General features: G+C 38.6%; 2 protein-coding genes across 2 annotated transcripts; one reads left to right on the top strand and one right to left on the bottom strand.

Moving 5' to 3' along the window:
• Positions 1–351: 351 nt before the first annotated feature.
• Positions 352–17,885, bottom strand: LOC135477811 (coatomer subunit beta-like). The gene is made up of 24 exons (XM_064758018.1): positions 17,820–17,885; positions 15,050–15,149; positions 14,318–14,547; positions 13,701–13,870; positions 13,075–13,189; positions 12,763–12,855; positions 12,086–12,223; positions 11,688–11,807; positions 11,281–11,388; positions 10,946–11,092; positions 10,372–10,517; positions 9,595–9,691; positions 9,229–9,283; positions 8,921–9,026; positions 7,403–7,523; positions 7,070–7,141; positions 6,253–6,408; positions 5,494–5,583; positions 5,129–5,215; positions 4,443–4,587; positions 3,629–3,748; positions 3,202–3,437; positions 2,586–2,741; positions 352–836 (listed from the first exon to the last, which is right to left on the bottom strand). Exons 2-24 carry the CDS (start codon positions 15,138–15,140, stop codon positions 774–776), a joined length of 2,862 nt encoding a protein of 953 aa, XP_064614088.1. The 5' UTR covers positions 15,141–15,149; positions 17,820–17,885; the 3' UTR covers positions 352–773.
• Positions 17,886–17,960: 75 nt separating this feature from the next.
• LOC135474227 (uncharacterized) lies at positions 17,961–26,360 on the top strand. Its single transcript, XM_064754163.1, has 5 exons — positions 17,961–18,123; positions 20,305–20,371; positions 21,762–21,884; positions 23,225–23,324; positions 24,968–26,360. The coding sequence occupies exons 1-5, from the start codon at positions 17,961–17,963 to the stop codon at positions 25,265–25,267; spliced, it is 753 nt and encodes a 250-aa protein (XP_064610233.1). The 3' UTR covers positions 25,268–26,360.
• The last annotated feature ends 1,145 nt before the right edge of the window (positions 26,361–27,505 follow it).

The raw sequence follows: 27,505 nt of genomic DNA, 5'->3' as shown, positions 1-27,505 counted from the left end.
AGTACAGGCACAAAACCAACATGATCAGTTTAAGCCCAATCCACCTTGAACCACAGAGCAAAACTGCAACATCTGAAAAGGTCAGGCAAGTTTAATTGGCTGTGACAAATCATATGTAAATGAGCGTGTCCTAATAACAGTAGAAACAAGTAGACACATACCAACAGTTGAAGTGATAAATTGTACCATGTGCGTTCATACTTTGCTCAGAATTACTGTATTTCACCTCAAGTTTGGCCTGTAAAAATGTATTTTCAGCATCACATAAAGGCCTTAATACTGTACTTTTGATGGCAAATTAATCACACTTAACAAAAAGTGAAAAAAAAAAAAAAAAAAAAAAATCTCGCTGTAACACTCCTTTGGTAAAATACAATCTTTTATTCTGTATGCCCATATGAGGTTTTCGTTTTGCTTTCTTTAAATAACAAAGAACAGTTTTCTATTAATGTTTTTATTACTTTTGACATAAATGAATACACACCTGTAATACACTATTCTTTAATATAATAGTTTACATCAACACCTTCTCCAACAATAGCTCAATGTACATTTACATATTTTTTCCACTATTTTCTTATCTTCAATTTTGTAAATACATGTAGGTACATTAAACAATCTCTATAAGATGTATATCAGTGTGTAAGTGAAGTACATGACGACGAGCAAACCTGTAAGAACTTTATGACTTTAAGAAAATCATGATATCAAAATGATGCAGTGATGCAATTGCCTCAATTAGCCACAAAAACATTTAAGTTACGAACAAGACTCTATCCAGATTTTGTGGCTTTCTGCGATACATTTATCTTCTCTCCCATACTCAAAGCCATGCCCTGAAACAAAAAATAACATTCCATTTTATGTTAGCTTTATTTCTCCCCTTTTCATATACCAGTATAACATATATCTACTGGAACATCAACATAAATTCAGAAACTTACAAAGAAACATTGTTAGTCATGATTATAGGACAGTATGAGAAATGGTATTTCATACACTGAAAATTCATATTTCTTTAAGTCTCTAATTATGTAGTTTGTTAAAATGCCTATGTGGTACATAAAGCTAATGTATTGAAGACCTTTCACAAAATATCCAATGTATGATAATGGCTGAGTATTTTCATGTGGAAACTGACCACATGAGTTCAGTTCAGTATCTAATGACTGACATATAGATATATGAACTGTCCTGGCTCCTAGCTCTGATGTGGATGTAATTTATGTATGAACTGTCTGGCTCTTAGCTCTGATGTGGACGTAATTTATGTAATGAACTGTCCTGGCTCCTAGCTCTGATGTGGACGTCATTTATGTATGAACTGTCCTGGATCTTAGCTCTGATGTGGATGTAACTTATGTATGAACTGTCGAGGATCTTAGCTCTGATGTGGATGTAATTTTTGTATGAACTGTCCTGGCTCTTAGCTCTGTTGTGGACGTAATTTATGTATGAACTGTCCTGGCTCTTAGCTCTGATGTGGATGTAATTTATGTATGAACTGTCCCGGCTCTTAGCTCTGATGTGGACGTAATTTATGTATGAACTGTCCTGGCTCCTAGCTCTGATGTGGACGTAATTTATGTAATGAACTGTCCTGGCTCCTAGCTCTGATGTGGACGTCATTTATGTATGAACTGTCCTGGATCTTAGCTCTGATGTGGATGTAACTTATGTATGAACTGTCGAGGATCTTAGCTCTGATGTGGATGTAATTTTTGTATGAACTGTCCTGGCTCTTAGCTCTGTTGTGGACGTAATTTATGTATGAACTGTCCTGGCTCTTAGCTCTGATGTGGATGCAGTTTGTTAAAATGCCTATGTGGTACATAAAGCTAATGTATTGAAGACCTTTCACAAAATATCCAATGTATGATAATGGCTGAGTATTTTCATGTGGAAACTGACCACATGAGTTCAGTTCAGTATCTAATGACTGACATATAGATATATGAACTGTCCTGGCTCCTAGCTCTGATGTGGGTGTAATTTATGTCTGAATTGACCAGGCTCAAAGCCTGGATCTGGGCATAATTTATGCATGAACTGATCTTGCTCAAAGTCCAGATTGGATGTAATTTACGTATGAACTGTCCTGCCCTGATGTGGAAGTAATTTATGTATGAACTGTCCTGGCTCGTAGCTCTGATGTGGACGTAATTTATGTATGAACTGTCCTGGCTCCTAGCTCTGATGTGGGTGTAATTTATGTATGAACTGTCCTGGCTCCTAGCTCTGATGTGGACGTAATTTATGTATGAACTGTCCTGGCTCCTAGCTCTGATGTGGGTGTAATTTATGGATGACCTGACTAGGCTCAAAGCCTGGATGTGGGTGTAACTTATGCATGAACTGATCTTGCTCAAAATCCAAATGCGTATGTAATTAATGTATGAACTGTCCTGGCTCGTAGCTCTGATGTGTATGTAATTTATATACGAACTGTCCTGGATCTTAGATCTGATGTGGGTGTAATTTATGTACGTACTGTCCTGCATCTTAGCTCTGATGTGGATGTAACATTTGTATGAGCTGACCAGGCTCAAATCTTGGATGTGGGTGTAATTTATGCAAGAACTGACCTGGCTCTTGGCCCTGATGCGAATGTGCCCCTGTACTGGAGCGTCCTGCCCCAGCATGGTGGATCTCTCAATGCTCAGGTTAGCCAACACGTCTTCACCAAATATAGAGCGGGCATACATGTTAGCTGCCATGAACCCACATTCTCCTTTCAATGCCTGCAACCAACAAACAACTCAACATTACTGAAAATGACTTTATCTCAACAAGGTGTAACACCACACCCTAGAATATTTAACCCACAGAACAGCCAAGTTAATGGTGAAAAGATTCATTTATTTATTCGTGTTTTACGCCATACACAACAACAGTTAACTTATACGATGGTGGAAATGGTGGGAAGAAACCAAGCAGAGCCCGGGGAAAACCACTGCCATCTGCAGGTTGCTGACAGATCTTCCCATGTATGGCAGGAGAGGAAACAATAGCTTGGCCTCAAGCTGGGATGACCATTTTCCTTTTGTACAGGAGTACAGTTTGTCCACAAATCATCATCACAAAGGAAAAAATGAACAGTAGACTACACATCATTGAATTACTTAAGTAGTAAAAGTTCCCCACTGAGAGAGATATCCCTCTACCTTCCTCCTCCTTCCCCAGACACTGAACCCAGCTCACCTTCTCTGGGGTCAAACACCTCATGTTGGTACAGCCCAGCAGAAGCTGCAGGTAATCGTGAAGATTGGACACATTAGTGTTCACTGCCACTTTGTTCTCCCACTCAAATTCTGCCCACATCTGCCGGAACTCTGTATCAGTACAGGTCGCAGGGATGATGTAGTCCATGATGTCTATGTGGATGTCGTTGAGCACAACACAGTTACGATCGCTTGCTGCTCCAGTGATGTCATACACTAAAACGCAGAGAATATGAGGTGTTACTTAAAATTACATATATTCTCACATTTCAAATAAAAAAAAAAAAACAGAAATATTACTGTAGAATCTGATCTGGATGTGTTACTCACTAAATGTTGACCTTTTATATTAAAATATAAAATAAAAAATATAATAGCCAATATCTTTTCATTTCTAGCCCTCCTACCTATGTTTCCGAAGATAATTCCGTTTTCTGTAGAAGCAACCTTGACATTGGCCTTGATGTTCGTGAAGTCGTGTGGTGCCATGGTTACAGGCTGTGGTTTCTCCACCAATTTTAGATCACCTGGGTAATAATGAAACAGGTATTTCAATACACTCTATCTGATGTCTTCACAACAAACTCAAGATGAAACAATTCCACATCATCAGTGGTATGTATGTATGCTTGAGGTTGAATGTCGTACTCAACAATTTTTCAGTCATATGACGAGGAGGAGTCATTAGGTGTGTGTACATATATTGTGTCTTCTTGTGGCAGGGCTTCTTGAATCCATACTGCCAAAGTGCTGCTGCCACTGAAGTATCATCCCGAAGGCATTCGACATGACACCCCACCCAGTCCCACTATACTTACACCAGGCCAATCAGTCGTGTTTCCTTGCTCTAGCCTCTCAGTGCTGAGTGCCAAGCCATACAGCACCAAGTACTTTTTTTAATGTCTTTGGTATGACCCGACCACCGGGTTTGACGCTCTAACCATTAGGCCACTGACGTGATCCAATCACATCATCAGTGGTAATAAAATTCCTCAAATTACTTGACCAGAAACCAATTTTGAGTTGAAGAAATGGTTCTTAAATTTTTTCTGACCTTATTCCTGGAAACAATACAATTTATGTTGGTATTCTTAAATGACATTAAACTTATTTAATAAAACTTTGGTCACATTTGTTAGTTTCTAACAAAGGGAAAGGCAATAGTTCAAGGATACGAAACTGGGTATCTGTTCTAGCGTAGCTTCTACACTGATTACTCACCAAGGGTAGCCAGCTCAAGAGTCAGGTTCTGAAGGGTATCAGAGGTCTGGTTTACAATAAGGACATCCAGCACTATGTCATACTGATTCACATTCACATAGGCTTCAGCGTAGACAGGGTCAGAGAAACCAGTCAGCTGGGTGACCTGAGAGAAAAGCAGATAATCAGAAATGTTAAAAAGATGATCCAAGCCCTAAACCATGCTGATTCACATTTAGCTTCAGCATACAAGAGCCGAGTGGCCTGAAAGTAGGGGAGATAATCATTGATGTTAGTGTGACAATGCAATCTCCCAGTCATATTTATTTACTGTGGTTTCAGTGCACCTTGAGAAAGGAAAACAAATCAGCTGGATCAACATAACGTGGGATAAGTTAACTGATATCAAAACTGTATCACCTCTTCAGATTTCTGACAGAATACCAAAAGACATCTGGCAAGATCAGAAAACTTTCTTCATACTAAATTTTTTGTGGCTGTGGTACCCAAATTACCAAACGAAAGTCAAATATATGTCAAATTAAAAAAAAATCAAATGAGGTGATGGCCCCTGAAGAAAAAAGAAAGAAAATGAAACACCCTATTTATGTATGTATGCTTGAAATTTAACTTTGTACTTAACAATTTTTCAGTAGTAAGACAACGAGGCGTCATTAGACGTGGAAAGACACTATTTAGATACGCACCTTGTTAAGTTTGGATGACCCCATCAAGTCTCCACCTTTCTTCACTGTCATCCCTAAAGCCTGGGACAGCGTCAATTCAAACATGTTCTACAAACCAATAGCAGTGTTATACACAATTATTTTACCAGTTAACAAATAAAAAAAGCCATCCGCTATGATCTATTTTGTTCAATATGGCAAAAATCTGCAAACAACAACACAGGTAAAGTGCATGTTACTGACACTATGTGATCTTAATTCATTTTAGAGCCAAAACTCAATTTACTTCCTCAGTCTATTTAAAGCATATCTGATGTAACTCTGATCAAACAAAGTTTGAGTACAACTTGAATATCACAAGTGTAGATTTGCCTCATCAAACTCACCTCTGTTGTACCAAGTTCATTCTTAGAGACCAGCTGAGCAAAGGAGATGGGATCATCTGCCTGAATTTTGATGGCTGTCTTCTCAGCAGCCTACAAATTAAAATGTCACATTATATTATCTTGTGCGATAATCCATAAAATACCTCATGTGATAATGCCGTCTACTGGCATCATTATAAAAAATAGAATATCATTATACTTTCAAGGTGACTTCATTCAATGAAGCTAACCATCCTAATTGATTGTATTAAAGACAGTCAACTAGACAGGTTTCAAGCATTCTGAATATTGGCTCCAACATTTCACTCTTCTACGTGAACAGGAGCACCAGGGATGAGACAGACACTGGGATGCAAAAGAGGAAACTATACATCACACTCATAATTTTGTCATTTTTAGCATTTCTGAATTAAATTCTGAACATTTTTCTGATGTATTTTTTGTATAAATAAGAGGAATTCCTCCAAAAAGAGGACAAATCTCATGCCTGGAGCACCTTAGGATTCACGCCAGATAAATGGCGCCATGTCCAGCATTTTTAATACTAATATTAGGTATTACAACTAATTCTTCAAAACAAAACATCACACTTCTCTCTCAGTTTCTTTGGAAAAGAAAAGTTATGCACATGTTGTTAATTACTGTATTCTTCAACCTTTTTGCAAGTTTGCAAGATATTTATTCAAGTATATTATGAGGGTATTATTTCCTTATTTGAGGGTTTACAGAAACAACAAACCAAATTTTGTGCCATCTGACCTTTTGCTGGGCTTTCTCATCCTCTATTTTAGCCTGTAGCATGAGGGAGAGGGACTGACGACAGCCTTTATTGAACACTTCTCCCATCATTGGATTATTCTCTGCCAGCACACGCAGACAAACTGCTATACGGTCCACATCATCATCTGTGATTGGCTGCAAACAACATTATCAGGCAATACAGTCACAAGGGTATCAGTTTTCCAACAAAATGCCAATATATTCATTTCAGTATTCAATGAATTCAACTGCATGATGTCCTGATAAGTGGGATCACTGCTCACATACTAGAGCAAGGAAGGGTCCTCACAATTTTATTTTAAAATTCATTACATGAAAGTTTCAAAAACTTTTAGTTCTTCTACATATTTAAGCGTAATTAGTTCTTTAGGACTCGAGAAGAAAAAAATTCAGCTGTTTGAATAATAAAGAGAATAGGTAGGTAACTAAATTCTTCTAATTTTTGTGACAGATATTAGTAGTATTGAAAGAAGAATGTTACATTTCTTTACCAGCCTTTTGGAAAAGTAAAGATGTGAGTATGTTGATCATTAGATGGCCTAACCCTGTGAGAAAAAAGAAACTCAATATTCCTGCTACCATTTTACATATATATTGGCTAAAATGAGTAGACCAGGTGTCCCAAAAATTAGGAGAAATAATGTATGTCTAAAGGAAAATAATTATCACAAATAAAAAATGATAGAGATGATCTTTGCCAAACATTTTTCATTCAGAAAATTTAATAGTTTTGACATGATTCATATTGACAATGACTAAACTTCCAGAGCATTCTGCGTGCGGTACTGTGTCTTACCTTTGTGGAGAGCCCTGATTTGCCCAGATGTATCACTGTTGCCATTATCAACATAGCCTCAGCCATGAATGCCTGGAATTAAACAGCAAAATAGTTCATCTTTCAAATGCTCCATGGGTCACACAAACCATGATTGTCTCAAAGGTGGTATTTTAATCAATTTTTTTTACATCTACAAATTCACTGCCCAAGGCTGGTATTGAAACCACACCTGGTGTGCTAATGGTTATGAACAGCACACCATACTTCTGAACTACATACAGCTCCACACGCCTGTTTTCCAAGCAGAGTATGACTATGCATAAATTTGTGTCGTAATAGAGCAGCACTTACATTTTGTTTTTTGGTGTCCTTGGTGAGGGAGAGATATCTGAGGGCCAGCTTAGTGAGGGAGGTGGCTAGAGCAGCTCCTACAAAGAAGTCTCCATCCATGAGGAACTGACGCAGGGGAGGCCTGATGAAAAAGAGATGTCAAGTGTTAAAGGGTATCAGACAATACTACAACCGTAACAAACTTACACAGGGGAGGCCTGATGAGACAGAGATGTCAAGTGTTATAGGGTATCAGACAATACTACAACCGCAACAAACTTACACAGGGGAGGCCTGATGAGACAGAGATGTCAAGTGTTAGTTAAGGGTATCAGACAATACTACAACCGCAACAAACTTACACAGGGGAGGCCTGATGAGACAGAGATGTCAAGTGTTAGTTAAGGGTATCAGACAATACTACAACCGCAACAAACTTACACAGGGGAGGCCTGATGAGACAGAGATGTCAAGTGTTAGTTAAGGGTATCAGACAATACTACAACCGCAACAAACTTACACAGGGGAGGCCTGTGGGGACAGAGATGTCAAGTGTTAGTTAAGGGTATCAGACAATACTACAACCGCAACAAACTTACACAGGGGAGGCCTGAGGGGACAGAGATGTCAAGTGTTAGTTAAGGGTATCAGACAATACTACAACCGCAACAAACTTACACAGGGGAGGCCTGATGAGACAGAGATGTCAAGTGTTAGTTAAGGGTATCAGACAATACTACAACCGCAACAAACTTACACAGGGGAGGCCTGATGAGACAGAGATGTCAAGTGTTAGTTAAGGGTATCAGACAATACTACAACCGCAACAAACTTACACAGGGGAGGCCTGATGAGACAGAGATGTCAAGTGTTAGTTAAGGGTATCAGACAATACTACAACCGTAACAAACTTACACAGGGGAGGCCTGATGAGACAGAGATGTCAAGTGTTAGTTAAGGGTATCAGACAATACTACAACCGCAACAAACTTACACAGGGGAGGCCTGTGGGGACAGAGATGTCAAGTGTTAGTTAAGGGTATCAGACAATACTACAACCGCAACAAACTTACACAGGGGAGGCCTGAGGGGACAGAGATGTCAAGTGTTAGTTAAGGGTATCATACACATGATCACAACACTGCATCAGTCACGAACTGATGCAGGGAAGGCCCAGTGGTAAAAGATATTCTTAAAGACGATGGCAATTTTGTGGAAGTGTTCCAGGACAGATTTTGAACATACATCAGGAAGCTTTATGTGCAGATATCATGAATGAAAATATAATCCCAAACTACAACTGGAAAACAAAATAAACATAAATATTGTTACTCTGAACATATGATTTGGATCAAAATAACAACAAAATATGACAAAATAGTATAAAACTGTTGTTCAGTTTGTGGGCCAGTCAGTGAGTCAAGTGAAAGGCACCGGAAAATTCATTCACAAATTTTCATCCTAGCTACATTTTAAAATTTATTGTTCTGTCCCTTTTTTCTTCTGGTCTGCAGAAATTATTGAGAAACAGAGCCTTACTTCTCCTCTTTCTTCTTGATGACCTGTGTGCTGAAGGCGCTCTGTGTGGCGTATGTCCCATCAGCTGTGACCAGTCTCTGTACACCTGAACCCTGCATCTCTGTGTCTGAAAACACATTATATAATGTAGCATGGCTATACCAGGTATCATTACACAACAAACTTTAGTAAAAAGCCATCATGTAATCTGCTTAAAGTCTGTTTAAACCTCCTGAATTTTTTTTTTGTTGTTGTTGGAACAGCCTCAGGCAAATCCTCAGGTGATCATCAAGCTGACAGAACACAAGAAAATACTGAATTTCTGGTACCTTCTTCTGTGACTTCTCCAGTAGCCTTCTTCATTTCATCATCCACAATGGGTATCTGAAGAGCAGAGCATGACAATCATACAAACTTGCCTAAATACTGCTGTCTTAAATCCACAATGTCTTTCACTTTTCATGAAGCCATCACACAAAAGCTCAAGAATGGCTGCTTACAAATTATTAATCCAAAGCAATCGTAGATATATTTATATGTCTCAGCCAGTATTATTTTCTAAAGATTCATTCTAGCTTAGCAAATATAGTCCTATTTTGAATAACCTTTTTACTGCATCGGCACTTTTTGTAGTATTAAAGCAAAAAAACAAGTGATAATATACAATGATCTGTTACAATGTGAAACAGGCTTACCTCCCCGAGTGACTGCCTGATGAGGGTCATGACACTCTGTATGTCCTCTGAACTAGTGCAGTACTCTCCAAGGATCCACAATGCAGCACGGTGAATTCTACACACAATACACCAGAACCAGGTTACAACATGTACATACACCATGCCATTTAAGGTCTATGTTTTGTCATTACAGCACTAGTAACGAAAAAGGAATTTCATTTATTTATTTGATTGGTGTTTTACGAAGAATGTTTCACTTATATCATGGTTGTCAGTATTTAGGGCAGGACAAAACAGGACAGAGCCCGTGGGGAACCCACGACCATGCCCAGGTTGGTGACAGACCTTCCAATGTACACCCAGAGAGGAAGCCAGCATGAGCTGGACTTGAACTCACAGTATCTGCATTGCTGAGAGGCTCCTGGGTCATTACGTTACACTGGCGTGCTAACCCCCTTGGCCACGGAGGTCCCCAAAAAGGAATTTCAAAGGTAATGATAAGATGTCCACTGTATCAAGCATCTGATCATAAGAGGTTTATTTTATGCATAGTTTTCACATGCATCCAACCAACAGCTGATGTTTACAGCCAGACTTTTTCCAGAATGCCCGCAATACAACACCAATTTCTGGCAAGATATCCCTTCATGCAAGACTACACAAAAGAATACTTTCAACAGCTTATTCCAATCTTGGCCCAAAGAAATCTGTGACAATTCCCAGTGCATTGTGGGAAAGGAACCAAAGTGTTACGTGTCCTGGCAAGTGAAAGCAACTCCTGTTAGGTCTACTCACTTCACTGCTTTGATGGTAGGGAAGACCTCCAGTAGTTTACTGATGATGAGTTCCCGCAGAGGTTCAAATCTCTGAATGGCCTCCCTGACAAACACGAGCACGTCTGCAGCAGCCAGCTCATTCTGATCGCTGAGGAACTCCATCAGCTGGCAACCAAAGACAACTGAGCATTAGTGACAGTATAAACAAAAAAGATGTAAACGGTCTGGATACTTTTCTCATTTACAAATGATAAAGCCAGAATTTCCAGTTAAAAGAGAATCAATATTCACATGAAAGAAAGAGACCGTTTCGCTAAGCTGTTTATAATTGTCAAAATCAATTTTTTAAATCCGAATTTTACTAGCAACATGAGCAGCTTTTAGGTTTAATAGTATGTTTACATCTCCAACATTTTACCTTCACTGATTCTGAATTATTATCATAATTTCCCTTAATTTATCTTCAATTTCATCAGAAAGGTTCTTTAAGGAAATCGTCCCAGATCCTTTTGGTTACACCAGCTTTGTCTTGTTTAATTATTGTTTGCGAAAAGACTGGACTAATTCTGGATGCGAAGCCTCAGAAAACATACCACGGGTATAATGGTGGCAGCCACGTCTGGGAACTTGACACAGCACTGGTGTAAAGTGCGCACCAGCAGCTGTCTGTACTTCCCAGTGTCATCCTGCTCCACAGAGTTATTTGTCTTCACAACCTCCTTCTTCAATACCAAAACCATCTGAACATGCAAATGAAAATTACAGAGAACATTGTACTTGTAAAACTATTTCACAGCACAATCACTGATCAAGAGAAAAACAAAAACACACAGGCATACCATAATCCTACACGGTTAAGCTATAAAATAATTTGTATTCTTTATTTTATGTATTCCTATTTTCACATGCAATTAATATATAGTCTGACCTCTTCTGTGGTTCTGGAGGTCACAAGATCAAGGGCCAGGTTCAACACCTTCTTTCTGACCTCAAGGTCAGGGGCACTAAGCACCCTCAGAATGTCCATTACAAGTTCCTGAAACAGAAAAAATAACAGAAATATGAGCAAACTGGGCAAATATTTGTTCACATACTTCAAATTTCAAGTTTTTAATTCTTTAGTAAAAAGTTTCCTCTCTTTGGGAGAAAGTTATTTGTGAGTTCAGGTTGTGTCCTTAAACAACAGTCTACACTTGATGACATACTTGATCAAAATGAACTAATAACTACACACAATACACCATTGATGGATTTGATACCCTTGAAATATTCACCAGAAAAAAACAAAAGAGTTTGATAAATGCACATGTTTTAAGATATCTGCGGGAGACAAACCTGTAGAACTTTCTCATGAGCTGGCACCTCACGAAGAGCAATCAGACGATCCAGTACAATCAGTTTGACATTGTTGTCACTTTCTTTGATGATCAACTCAATGTAACAACTAGCTGCTGCCTATAATGCACAAAACAAAAATGTACACAAAACAAGCCTGGAAGTACATTTGCAGTTGTGCACAAAGTCAAGCTGGAAAGAGAGAAACATAAAATGCTAAATTACATAAACACATTGTATTATTTATGAAGATGAACTCAATGAACATTTCTTGTGGTTTTGTCATCCAGAACAAGTACATGTAATAAGATAAAGAGCAAAATAGCTTTCCATGATACAGGAGATTGAATGCTACTGACAGTCAAAAAGTGCAGAGAAAAAAAAAACATTTCACATACCTTGACAGCTGTAGGTGCACTAGACAGTGTTACCAGAGTTCCAGCAGCCTCATAGCGGACTGCAGGGCTCGAGGACTGAAGTAGGTTGTAGATGCAGCGAATAAAGCGAGCTCGCTCAGATGGATTAGCGTGACACACCTGGAAACAGGACAGACTTTAGTACATTATCATAAGACATAACAAATCCATCCTGCAATACATCACAAGGTCTTTCTGGCCTTAAGGTCATAAGCCTATTAAGGCCACAATTCCTATTAAAGGACTAATATGCACTTGGAATAATGTGCAATATAATAGTCAAGAAGAAACAATGCCATGATAGAGCCTTTACTTTATACCACATAAAGCTTGGCATGTACAAATGCACTTACAGGGATTAATACTTCTGATGCCAACACAAGTTATTCTGATAAGAAATGAATGAAAAGAAATGAACTTCACAAAAAAGCTCTTAAACGGACAAACATGGTGGATGAAGCAAAAAGAATTAAGCAAAATGCTGAAATACAGTAAATAAAATATCTGAAACATAATTGTCTTTCTCTCTACATTCTGCAAAGAAGGTCACTGCTTATTTTTAAATACCACAATTATGAGTGTAAAAGGAAAGAAAATGATGGCTGAACGGTACTGATATCAACATTCTACATGTGACTGCGTATAAACACATGAAGTACCTTGTAGATAAGTTCCACTATAACCAGCTGAAGAATGTCCCCAAACGTGTTCACCTGGTCAATACAGCTGGACAAATAATTCAGGGCCCTCTCCTACAACACAGAAGTCATATATATCTGAATGAACCATATTCTGCACTGAAACACATTTACTCTGAACTGGTAATATGTGTAATAACACACCCGGGTGTAGGTGCAACTTGATTTCTTTAGCAGAATAAAACAAGACAGGCAATGAGACAAGTATGTAACACGTAGATTACAAATGATTCATTGCCTTAGCGTGTTACTGGTCATATATAGATGCCTTACCTGGTCAGCATGAATCAACATCATGAAAGCATTCCTCTTACAGGACATATCCTGCTCTCCCTCCAGGAAGTTTGCGATCAACTCCGGTGCATCAGGAATCAAAAAGTCAGAATTCCTGAGAAAAGACACACACACAACCAATTTATATATAACTGATTACTGAATTTCACCTGCAGTTTGACTTTTTTAATAACACATTTTGCTTGATTCTTATGGATTATAGGGCCACTTGAAGGGAGTTTTTTGTTAAATTTTTATTGATTTCTTATTAGAATATCAATATAAAAGTTGGCATCAAATTATCATGTTATGGCTTTTAAATGTTTTAAAATGCATTCAGGTCAAACTTTAGGTGAAATACATTATCTTATGTCCAGAGATTAAATTAATATCTTTATTTATGACTTATGAAAACAAAGCTTTAGTATGATAACTGACAGGAATGAGTCAGGACCAACAGTACATTTTTCTAACAAACAATTTGATTAGGAACAAAACGAGCATTGATTGGCCCGATAAAGAAGACAGAGGATCATTTCATTAAAGACAATATCTTAGTACATGTTGTAATGCTTGTACAGGACACATGAACTCCACTATTTATTCTACGGAACGTGTTCACACACCTGTAGATGGTGTAGACAGCCAGGACAGCATTCCGTCTGACGTAGGAGTGTCTATGCTCCAGACACGAGCGGATGGCTGGCATCAGCGGCTCCAGCACCTGAGCCTCCTTCAGTTTACACAGGAACCTCAGGGTAGAGCCTCTGATAAACTCATTGGGGTGCTGCAGGTCCTACAACACACATAGAAATAACACATACACTAACACATGCTGAAGCTTGATACTTGACTCTTAATTCAGCTTCCACTCTCACAGTCAGAGCTTTGCATCTCTTAGCTTGTGGGTCAGTTGTTTCCCTTAGTAGACCTGCTTTGAATTACCATTACACACTAGCAAATTTGACATAACGCAAGCTTTAGTTTTTAAGGCGTGAAACTACAAGAAGTGGTCTATTAAAGCATACAGTGACAAACATTAAAAAAAAAACGCAAGAGTGATGGAGGTAATTCTCTGTTCATTTCCTTATTCACTGGTATACTGAACAGAATACAATCAATTCTCAGTACTACTGGTACATTGGTATTGAAATATAGGATCAAAGTATTTACATGTTTTCCTACATCGGCAGGTCAAACTCTTTGCACAGAATTACACAGATCAAACAGTGTTTGTACTGACCTTCCTGTAAGCATCACAGACAAGGATCATCTCGTGTATGAGTGAGCCATCCCCGGAGTACTTGGGCACCACCTCCCAGAAGATCAGCAGCAGCTTCTTGATGGTGTGGTCCTGTAGTGGCATCACAAAGCGGATGATTGTCATCAGCAGGCTGGGCATCTTCTCCCCATTAAGAATTAGCTGGATCGTCTTTTTCAGGGCCTCGATCTTTGTCTTCGTGTCCCCCATTTCTGTGAACATGAAATAACACTGACTGCAGGATGGTAACTTCATATCACACTGACAGAATGAATGATTATGGCTTAATGCCACATCAGCAATTATTTAGCCATATCCTGGCGATCACACCCACAGTATCTCAACTCTATCATGGCCAGTTATGGATAAAAATTATGGTAGGTCAGGAACAGATAAAAAGAAAATAAATCCTCCAGAATTAGGAAACTTTCCCCCCACAATTCCCTGATTGTATGGAGGAAAACAACAAACTGGCCTAGTCAGCCTTACATTTTTAACATTGTTTTTTATTGTTTTTCTCTCAGTGAACTTTAAAAGTAATGTTACAGAAACAGAAACTGATTGTACTCTGTAAATATACTTTATTACACCAGATACATAGTAAATTTTCTATGCTTGAAAAAGTCAACACAATATTTCCTGTGTAATCAACATATAACACAGAAACTTCATCAACTTCTACAGGCCTATACTTGTGTGCGTGTCATTACTAACCGAGATCCTGCTTGAGCTGCATCTCTGTTGGGGGTTCACTGTCAGAGGGTATGTTGATCAACGTGTAACATGGCTGATCTGCCAGTGACATCTTCTCCTCCTACAACACAAAACAAGATCACATACGACGTTAGAAGTAAAATGTAACTACAACACCACCGTACCAAAATATAACGATTCATTAAATATGGTCAACTAGGAATACTTTTGCAGTGTTGCAAAAAATGAAAGAATTTTATATTTATAATGTTTGAACTAGACAACATTACCAAACAGGTATGGAATCCCTGATTATGTCCCCTGATTATTTCACTACATGTATTGTTATATTCCATTTTTAGCTATGTGCAGATCTCATGATTGACTTTGTGATATCCACAAGTTTTCTTTTATTGACAAATGCAGAGCATCTACTTTTACATGTAAGTCCATGTATTTTGTAGATGTATCAGGTCATTTCTTTCATTATTTTATCATAAAGAAAGGATCCCTACACAGTTTTAGTATATAAATATTTATATCTGATTTAAAATTGATAATTTCTTTTTAAGAAATGTAAGCAAAGTTTGTTTCAAAACTTTAAGCTAGCACCAGACAGCCAGGTGAAAAACGATTAATACATGTATTTGCGTTTTCCAAACTAAGCAAAGGCATTTCAAAACATCAAGACTTCCATATTTCTTACAAAATTTCAGAACTTACAATGTGTCAATACAGTGTGTGTGATTAAAGTATCTACCTGAAGTAATTTATTTTCCATTTAACCAAACTCATCTAAAACCCAAATATACCAGGGAGAAGGGTGGGAAACATCTATATTCTTTACTCATTAATACCAACTTGTAATTTCTCAAAGATGATCCAAGCAGAAGAAATCAAACTCTTCACGGACAAAGTACAAAAAAGTCTGAAACTTGTCTCTCTGTGTGTCCACGAGAAGCACCTCACGGTCAGAAAACAATAACCTGAATTCTTTCATATCTCATGAAAGTGAGTTATGAGTAAATGCACAATTTCAAGACCATATCTCCAGTCACAAAATGTCCAGTCTTTAACAATCAGATTTGTGCTGGGTTTACTGCTTCCTACAAATAATTCCACTACCTGCTTGTCTACAACATCTATGATCACCCACATGCATCCCAAACACACAAATAGTGACCTACATGTACAGGACAAGGGCTAGGGAATGAGGGCTATATGGAATACTAGCTGTGCCCAAAACAGAAAGTGTATGTAGAAAAAAAACAGTCTTGGCTATTTCTCTGACCAAGATTACTCACCCCAGGCATAGTGCTAATATAGATCTAGAAAAGGAATGGTAAACTATACAATCAGATGCCACAAAAACATTACCATTTCTTAGTAACACATAATACATCGACACATGAAAACATAATAGCCAAACAATAAACAAACCTGACCTCTCATCCCCCATTCTGCCACAGTACATATAAACCTACAGCAAACATGTTTCTCTCCAACTTTTCCACATCATTATGTTATGCATAGCATTCTTTATTTGTTCTTTATCAGTCAACTTTCCTGAACTGAAAGCCCAAATGGTATGGAGGACAACTGAATGTTGGATGATTAGTTGAGTTCTTCAGCAGTCATGATTTCATATAAATTTGACCATGAGTAGATTCTGGAAGTTCTATTGATCTTTGAAAGGTATTTTGAGGTTTGTTTGGACAGTAGTATGACATCCAACTGGGAAAATGTATGCTTCACCACCAAAAGTAATAGTTTATGACCCTTATTTGTAGATACCTTTACACTTAAAATTTTATATACTTTGACTAACTTCAGATTGCTACTGACAAAACTGTAGCATTCATATTTGTGTTGGCCTGTACTTTTTCAGGAGAAACGAGAAAAGAGCCTCAGGTGGGATATGTCAGAACTCTTGCCCTACTCCAAGAAAATCAAAAAGAACATTGTACAGCTCTACCACAGTGTTAGCAAAGGTATAGAGCAATGCACAGTTACTTACACATTGCTGAACTTCGTGACTAACTTTCTTTTACTTATCAATCTGATTGGTGTTTTACGCCTTCCTCAGGAATATTTCACTTCTATGGCGGTGGCCAAAATTTTGTTCGGCCATGGATGGCACCAAACCAGCATCAGAGCGCGGTCAATTTCAAAACCTGACGCAGTTACTAGCCCTTGTCAAATATGTTGAGACTGTCAGTACAGCCATTCCCTCTGATCACCAGCAAGGGACCTCAGACCCATGTGGCCTAGGAAATAACAGATCGACACTGTGCTTACGATAAATGGATGGAAAGATAAGGAACACAATCGTCTGCAAACTTAAGGTCGTGGAGAGGTATTTAATAGATAATTTTTGTCTCAAAAAATGACACACTGCCACAGCAACTGCTTCAGGTTTTTAAATGGAGCGCGCTCTGACCAGTTGCTGGCAGACCTTTCCACATACTACTAATCAATTTTTGTAATTCGCTGTAATACTATACTATGTAAAGCGCATCATTGGGAACAAAAACAATTTTGCCATGCTTATCACCGATGTGCATAAATATCAGGCAAGTCAAAATGTTAAAAGATCATACACGTATATCACAAATGTCATACAAATGTCACGGGTTACCAAATGGCCAATATTCGTCAACTGTCGACAGGATAAAATTCTTTCCTGCAGACGTTACCCAAACGGCTCTTGTCGTTGTCTAACAACTGCTTCGTTTTATATGTTGTATAGTCGTCTCAAACCTAACGGAGTCACAAAAGACGAAAAACTCACGTGGATATTATCGTAGCAGGTCGAAAATCTGTATCGATGTAGCCGGTCAAACGATAACGTGGCTGAATCTCGAGCCGCGCGATAAAGTGCGAGAAATTATTAGGACGAGCATGCGCTGTGGGAAGTCTGGATATGACAAGAATGGCGGGAGAAGCGAATGTCGAAAACTCTGTGGAACTCGACACGGTTGAAGATGAACTTGACTTACCCATTGTTATTCAGTGTGGTTCATGTTTCGTAATTCTTGGCGACTCAACAGCCTGGGTCTGCGCAAACGAGGCCTTAAAAACAATATCTCTAGAGCGTAAGTGAGTCTTAGCATGACACACCAGGCAAATGGATTGGGCGTGACCATAGGTGGCAGAATCGGCCGAACGCTATTTATACATAATATATATAACAAGCTACACATCTTCAATGCCTGAGACAGAAGACTCAACTTTACATAACTGGACATAGAACACGGAAATATAGCCAATCTCAACCAAACAACGTTCGTTAGGACACATTAAGCACAACTGACACATTAAGCTTTACATTGATGATTGGTTTGTGAATCGGCAAACAAACATGCTTTCACTTGGCTACACAAAGGCGTACACCAATAAGTCTGTAGGTATTTTGTTTAGTCAGACAAATCCGGTAGCAGGAAGAAGACCGTCAGGTAACAGTTTTGGCTTGATTTCTCAGTGATGAAAGCCACTGGAGCCATCATATTTCTGCCATCGACAGAGTGAAATGTTCTTTGAATAAAACACTTTAGGCCTAAATACCTTGATAGGTTACGGTCTACGGCAGTTATGCTACTTTCTCTGCTTTTTACTCCATAAACGCAAATCTGTCAGTTCAACTTGCCTTCATCACTGTAATCTGTCAGGGTAATAACAGCTTAGCTCTGATTGGTTGTAAGCAAATCAGCGACCAATCAGAGCGAAGCTGACATATAACATGTGATGGAGGTAGGTTGAACTGCGTTTATGGAGTGAAAAACAGAGTATGCCGCATAACTCCAGTCAAGGTATTTCAAAATGTTTTGCAAAAATAACATTTCATTTGGTCAGTGGTAGAAATATGGTGTCTCCGGTGGCTTTAATCGCTGAGAAATCAAGCCCAAACTGTCGCACGATGGTCTTTTCCATGTTACTGGATTTCTCTGACTAAACCAAAAAAACCTACAAACATACGGGTTTCGTGTAGCCAAGTGAAAGCAGATTTGTGGGCTGATTTATACATCAGTGAAAAGCTTAATGAGTCAACTTTTGAACGAACATGGCTTGGTTGAGATTTGACTATTTTTCTGTCTTTTATGTTCAGTTATGTAAAGTTGGGTGTTCTATCCTAGGCACTGAAGTTACATACCTTCTTATATATATTAGGTATAAATAGCGGTCCAATGATTCTGCCACCTATGGGCATGACACATGACAGTTGACATGTCATACAGTATATCGTAGCATTATTCTGATTTATTGACAGCCCAGGTCAATTTGAATTTGAATTTAAAAATCATGACTTTTTTAAAGTTAATCTCTCTCCTGTCTATTAATCACACAAAGTGAAAATAATGGTGGAGATTATGGTGAGCTAATGTTACTCTCTTTATGCTTGGTAGGCGGAGTATCTTATAGTCACAGCAGTAGTGTATGGTAGAGCATACACTGTTTCACGACAAGCCTGATTACTCTTTTGTAAACAATGTCTGCTCAGTTCAAAAAAGGTGTTGCTTGTGGCTTTTACCTCTCAGCTCGCTCACACCTGCATTACCCCATGATGACCCCAGGTATCTACTTCAACTTCTGTCTTCATACTGTGCTGGCAGGTATCACAGCCACAGGGGCAAGCAATGGTAAACCATTCACCGATTCTCACCATGTCCTTTCTAAGCAATAGCTGTGGTCCAAAAGTGGCATCCACTTTGGCTCTTACCTCTCAGCTGGCCCGCACATGCGACATCCTGTGTATATTCACAACATGGCAAACCATTTCTAAACGAGGCAGCCATTAGGCTTGTCTTTTTAGATGTAACATGCATGCAAGTTACTGACTAGTAGTCCGAACAATCTGTACAGGAATGACCTTGGAAGGTGAGCTGGAGTGCCACTAGTGTCCATGGAGTTGGAGTAAGGAAATGTGCGAAAAGGTTGTGATGAATGTTAGAATTTTAACACCGCCACATGTAGATAGTCTAGTGTGGATAGACACTCCACATACATGTACCTAAAACTGATAAATTGCACATCATAAAATCTTTCCTTACCATCGCAATTTTGTTATGGTAATCCAATGAAGTATCATTTCTCAGGAGAAAGCATCCAATCTATGTTGTACAACCATGTTTTCATAAAGTTCTTTGTAAAGTACACATTTTTGTACAGTCAGCTGTTCTAAAATTATTAGTTATCATTGTTGAATTTACAATCAAAAAGCCAGTGTTGTGACTTAGTTTACTCTTCATTCACGTCTTAACTGATGGCTTGTGTTTCAGGTGTGTGTCCTTCTGTCATAACTAAAAATGACCTGTGTACATCACGAGGAGGAGAAGACTTGGGCAGGTAATATTTAACAGGAGAATTTGCACTTTTTTTGTTAGTTCAAGATCTTTTTTGTCTAGGATATATAACATTCTACCCTGCTGTTAATTTGCGGGCCATGCGCAAATATACATGTTATATAAAGATGACCTTTCAAACAACATCGAGTGTGTCGCGCAACACTCCATCTGGTATGTTAATCTCCCCAAATAATATCATTTCCTGCTGTTTATTTCTACATATAAAAGAAGTTGATTTGTCTACACATTAGATTTGCTTTTATGATTTATACAAAGGTGAACTGTCAGAATTTCCTTCATTGATAAAAGTATTCATTCGTGCAGTTTATAGATATCGCTTCTGTTTTTTCATTTTTGATATGTTACACCCAGACAACATGGCATGGAAAAAGAAACATTTGTTTCATGACATTACAGTCTGAGCTACCCGCCCCATTCCAGGGTCAATCCTGGGGCAAGTCAAACCTAATACTTTAAAAGAGGAAGTTGTAACTTCCTCGCTTGGCGTTCAGCACGAAGGGGATAGTGCAACGACTGGTTGAATATTATCAGTATAATGGCATGGGCCGGGCAGCTTACTTGCCTCCGGTAAGGCGTTTCAGTGAAGCAGCACTAGATAAAAGAGTGGTGGAAATCCGTCCTGCAACAAGGAGGCACACTACCTACACTCTAAGGATTCCTTCGCCGTCATATGACTGAAAAATTGTTAAGTACGACATTAAACCCCAAGCACTCACTCACTCACTCACAGTCTGAGCTCAGCGGTATGATGTCATAATACATGTACAGGAATCTTTGATATTCCTATGTCACACAACAATAAGACACGACATCATACATATGCAGCTTTGGAATATTTACGTCAACTGCAATGGCCTAAGCTTGTCATTGATTGGTATTAACGTTTAAGGTGCATGACCACCGCAGAGGGAGTGAAAGAGAATGATAGCATAAAATATTCTGTTTTTGCCACATTTTCTTCATTTTTTGGGGGTAAATTAGGCTTTAACATCCTCGTCCAATCTCGTCTCAAGCAGTTTAGCAGTAATGGGTTACACAACAAACACCGCTTTTGAAGTCTTTATTAGATTGGGCTCAGCCTGATATTTTGCAAGGGTTGTAAATCCAACCACCTTCTCATGTGAAATATTTATTGAAACATGTAAACATGTGTAACATTTAAATAAATATTTGTCATGTTAAGCTGGATGCTTTAATATGTAATAGTATTATACACTAGACAAAGTTTTGAAGTCTCAGCGAAGCTGGATATAATTTATTATTCCTGTATTATTACATTGAGACATGGAATATATATATTATGCTCCACTTATTAAAGCTTTTGAACTGACTGTGGAAATGATGATTTGTAATTGTTTTTTGTTGAGCAGCACTTTCATGGAACTGGTCTGCACAGAGTGCAAACATGTTGTTGGGAAGCAGTACAAGACAACCTCCCGTAACCTGGACATCATGAGGGATATTTTCACCTTTGAGGTGGACAAGATTGTTAGGTAGTAGAAAAATGGAGATTTGCTGGCTAGAGACTATGGGCAGAGCCTATTCTGGCCTCAAAAGGGCAGGGGCGGAACCACGGGTGAAAGGCACACCATTGTTGAATATTTCAAGTCTCACACATTTTTAAGGGCCTCTGTTCCTTTGTGCACACTAAGACACGTACACACATGAAGATGTGTGGCGACTAACATTTGCCCATTTTCGCTGTTGTCATGGTAACCAAATAGCCATGTTTCTTTTTTTTTGATTGGTGTTTTACGCTGTACTAAAGAATATTTCACTTATACGACGGCGGCCAGCATTATGGTGGGCGGAAAACGGGCAGAGCCTGGGGGAAACCCACGACCATCCGCAGGTTGCTGGAAGACCTTCCCACATACAGCCGGAGAGGAAGCCAGCATGAGCTGGACTTGAACTCACAGCGACCGCATTGGTGAGAGACTCCTGGGTCATTACGCTGCGCTAGCGCGCTAACCAACGCCATGTTTCTTATATATACACTATAAAAAAAATTTATGATTTTGTGTCAGGGCTACAACTTCAACTGTTTCCCACATAGTGTTTTAATTTTTGATTGATTCAGAGATGATGATGTGTGCAACTCACATTTGTCTATTTTTACGCCTGTCATGGTAACCAGATAGCCATTTTCTTTCGATAATATATATCTACATATATATATGTATAACTTCAGCTGTTTTCCGTATAGAGTTTTCATTTTGGTGGAAGCGTATGTGCATTTGCGTAGTTGACATGGTAACCACATACCTATCATCAACATCCATGAAGATTTCCCTCAGCGCTTAAACTCACCACAACGCTGCTGTTCTTTTATACATTTCAAACAAATGTATGTGTTGTGGTATATATTGTGTTCACCTGAACTCATAAAATTACATCATGTTATAAAGCTATTGTATATATTAACTTGCACTGGCTACATACATGACGTCGATACTTGATGTGCAGCACAACTGACACTGCTGCTCAGCATGTCATGGCATGAATTATTAATGTATGGTAGTGCATTGTCTGTGAAGCTGTGATGTTCAGTCTTGCAGAGAAGTGTAATATGATAAGTAGAGGCTTTAATCATTGACTTTGCACTTAAGCATAGTCATCAAAATGCTTTAGTGAAAGTTTATAGCTTGAGTCAAAGGATTTTTACAAACCATTAGATTGTGAGCCCAATAGCACACAGATACTCCCATAATGTTAAACAAATTCAACTAATTGACTTTGCATGATTATGAAAAAAACTAACTAACAAAAATTAAGTGTAACTGGTATATAAATATGTAGAAAGCTGGAGTAAGAATTGATCATATGATTTCAGTTATCAGGTAGGCACAGCAGACAAAGGAGCATCTATTGAATTGACGGATGAGATTCTCACATTAAGCTCTATCAACACAATCAGAGTGGAGCTTCGTAAGGTGAGAAAATGCATCTGTATTATCAAACTTACAGTGATTTATGTTAACTAGATCAAACAGCTAACATTTGGTACCAACAGGAACTTACCATTTAAGATCCTCAGCCATCTAGTTATTTTGTTAACCTAAGTTTCTGGCCCCATTATTTGGTCATTTGCCTCAGTTCTTAGAGTTGTATTTACCTTATTGATGATATCCTACTGGAAATCATAGGTTCACATTTTATAGTATTCAGTTGCCTCTAAAAATATACCTTTTTGGGGCCCAAGTTTAGTTCATTTACCTTACTGTATAAATGTATTCTCATCCAGTGTACTGTAAGGTTTGATGTCACAAGTCTTTGACATGTACATATTAAGGTAGTTTGACAGCGGTAACTTTTGGTGTGGAGTAGGACTTGAAACTATAATGTCATACTGGTCTTGATTGCCTCAGATCAGAATCACTATCCTGTCATACTTTAGGTTGCATGTTTTTATGCAGTTTCTGTTGATGCCTCTGGACCTACATGTATGTCATGAGGGTCTTCAGATACGTGGAAGGTGTGTTTTTTGACGGTGTGCTTTAGTGGTTTCTCCAAGTTCAGCCTGCTTCCCATATCCCTGGTACAGTTTGGTGGTTTCCTCTATCCAAATACAGTTTAGTGGTTTCCTCTATCCAAATATAGTTTAGTGGTTTCCCCCAAGCTACTTTGTTCCTCCTCCCTGCAGTATAGTGGTTTCCTCTATCATTCCTGCTCCCTGGTACATTTAAATGGTTTACTCTACCCAGGTAACATTTGTTTGTTTTCTCCAAGCTTTATATACTTTCCTCCTCTCTGGTAACAGTTTAGTGGGTTCCTAGATCTGCATGCTTTCTTCCTCACTGGTACGGAAGTTACCACTCCAGCATGGCGCAAAGACCCAGGAGCCTCTCACCAATGTGGTCGCTGTGAGTTCAAGTCTAGCTCATGCTGGCTGCCTCTCTGGCCGTACGTGGGAAGGTCTGACAGCAACCTGCGGATGGTCGTGTCTGCGTAAACACCAATCAAATAAATAAATCAATCCCTGGTACAGTTTAGTGAGTTCCTAGTTCTACATGTTTTCCTCCTCTATGGTACAGTTCAGAGGGTTCCTAGTTCTACATGCTTTCCTCCTCCATGGTAGCCTACAGTTCAGTGGGTTCCTAGTTCTCCTCCCTGGTACAGTTCTGTGGGTTCCTAGTTCTACATGCTTTCCTCCTCCCTAGTGCAGTTCCGTGGGTTCCTAACTCTATATGCCTTCCTCCTCCATGGTACAGTTTAGATGTTTCTTACACCCAGGTAATGTATTTTTGTTTGTTTCCACCAAGCTGTGCAATATTTCCTCCTCTCTGATACAGTTTCAACCAGGAGAAACCTCCTGGCTGGAAATGGTAGAAGTACATGTATTTTAGCTGCAGCAAGAATGTTGCTTTAGCAGAATTAGCCAGTGGGGACTCCAGTAACTAATAATGACCAAATTAAAAGGCAAGACACCACCAGACCAAATACATGTATATTTATGTGTCGAAAAAAGTATCCTTGAAGGTTGAAAAACATAACTTTATTTGTTGTCTTTACTTTTAATTGTCACCGTGGTTAATTGAGAAGCATTGTTTTCACTAGTGCTTGTGTTTCTCTCCAGTCACAGTCTCTGATTGTTACTCTGCACCATCGGATAGAGGCGCTGGAGAAACGGTTTAGTATGGACATTGAACGTGGCCAAGAAAAGGAACACGGTAACAGGCCTATGCCACAAACCCAGCCAAAATTAACTGTAGAGAGCCTTTCTCAGCCACACCAAGAGGAACCAAGAACTCCTAAAAGAGCTAAGGGTGGTGTTCGTGAAGGAAGCAAGAATGTGTCGGGAAGTACAGAAAATACACTGCCCAGCATGAAGTCAACAGCTGTTACGCATCCATTACGTAAAAAGCGCAAGATTTGAGGACTAACCAACATAGTCATCAGTGGGATATGTTTTAGTGCTGTTTTTTTGTGTGTAAGACCCTGCACTGCACAGCAAGAAGTCCGCAGGTGTTACGCATCCATTACGCAAAAAGTGCAAGATTCGAGGACTAACCAACATAGTCATCTGTGGGATATGTTTTAGTGCTGTTTTTTTGTGTGTGTAAGACCCTGCACTGTCCAGCAAGAAGTCAACAGCTGTTACGCATCCATTACACAAAAAGTGCTTTTTTTTGTGCGTAAATCGTGTATGGTTCACTCACAGGAATTTTTTGTCCATTACCTAAGTTGCTCATTTTTTTCTATTGTTCTATTGATCTTGGAAAAGTCTCCTTGGAAGGTAGGATGATATTCTACTGGATACACTTACATTTTATAACATTTAATTGCCTGTCAGTGAACTTTTGGGGGTGAAATTTTAGGTGATTTACTCTCATGTATTTTAGTATTGTACAAATGTCCTCTTATACCTGCATGCAGCAAGGCTTCGTGTGAAATACTCTAAAATGTCCATATTATGACACTTTTTAAGACACAATGCCCTAAATTTCGTCCATTACCAACTTGCCCATTTTTCCAGATTCTGAGAGTTGTATTGATTTTAGAAAGCTGTTTTGGAGTTTGCTTGGAACATGGGATGATATTCTACTGGAAAATTTTAAGTTTCAGCAGCTATAGTATTTTTGTGACGTTTGCCTCCTAAAATGCACTGTTGTGGGCGAAATTTTTGGTCATTTAGAGTATTTGGTGGTGCTTAAAATGTTATGTTATCTATAAATCATGCGTGTTATAATAGAGTGATAGTTGCTGAGAAAAAAAAACACACGACAATTGATAGTACTCCATTGTTATTTCTTGTTGACATCATACTTTCAATTCTACTGGAATGTATAAGAAAGATACCATAAATTAATTCTGAGAATAGACTACATTGTAAAATAGAAATTGATCAACTTCTACCTCTAACTACTAAAGTGGGGCTTTGGCGACAACAATACATGGTGTAAGTCTGTCACACACAGGGAAAGTTAGTAACTTACCAAAAGTTAGTGGTTTACCCTAAGCACCCCACCATCCACAAAACTAACCCACATCAAGCAGGCAAAAAAAAAAATCTAATAGTAAAAAGGCTTCAAATGTTTCCAAATGGTAAAAAGCAAAACTTCAGATCCTTTGTTAAAGCATACTGAAGTTTCATGGATGTACCATTTGTCGTTTTCTCACAAAATTGGTGAGAATAATAATAATTAGAGCTGCGCTTTGGCTGGGGTAAATGTCATTGGTTATCGTAGATATCACTGCACACTGTCAAATGGGAAACGGCTTTGGGACATCACTGACAGTGCAGCAAAAATGAGCAAGACAACATTATATATCTGTTCAGATGTCAAACTCCACGTTTTTAAAAGCAATGGGATTAACATGTATTTCTAAAAAAACAGTGGTGTCACTTAAACACTTCCGGCAAGAAAAGTATTGATCATAGCTCAAATCTGTGGCACGTTACGGAAAGAGCATTTCTTGGGCTACAGTTTGGTGCAAGTTTCACATTTCTAGCTACAGTGATAGATCAAAAGTAAATGCAGATTCAGAATCAGGAGCCCGAAATACACTAGAATACGTAAAAAAAAAAAAACAATTTCAAAACTTGTTGTGACGTTACAACTTCTACCAGTAGCAAGCTTCCCCAGTTTTTACCGGAGTTGTCAACGATTTTCTCAGACTTATTTTAACTACCAACGGTCATCTGCATATCAAATTTCAGAACAATGCATTCCCTGGTTCTGGAGAAGATGTTGAAACGATTTCATCTAAAATCCCATAATGCCACCGAACCATGTGACAAGTGAAATTGACTGCAAAATATGATATCAATCGGTCAAGTGGTCTGGGCTGTTGTGAGTTAAAAAATTATATAAATAATAATAATAATAATAATCCTAATGATACAACAGGTGTGCTGCCTGCATGAACCCTTATTTATCCTAACAATCTCAATAGGGATTCAAGTCTGGCTGGCTTGAACCCTTCTAATAAATCATGACAATGACAGTATGTCAAATTCACAATTGTTCACACAACAAAAAATCATGCACGGTATCTCAGACAGCTGTACTTTGTATTATGCAATGACAGGCATTTTTTCTGCATACAACTACTTTACAAATGTTGAATGTGGTATTTGATCTTTATCAAATCTATGTACTTCACCATAACA

Source organism: Liolophura sinensis, chromosome 1 (genome assembly GCF_032854445.1).
Source record: "Liolophura sinensis isolate JHLJ2023 chromosome 1, CUHK_Ljap_v2, whole genome shotgun sequence".
Lineage (NCBI taxonomy): Eukaryota > Metazoa > Mollusca > Polyplacophora > Chitonida > Chitonidae > Liolophura > Liolophura sinensis.
The sequence above is the reverse complement of the archived record's forward strand: the minus strand, read 5'-3'. Positions and strand labels throughout refer to the sequence as shown.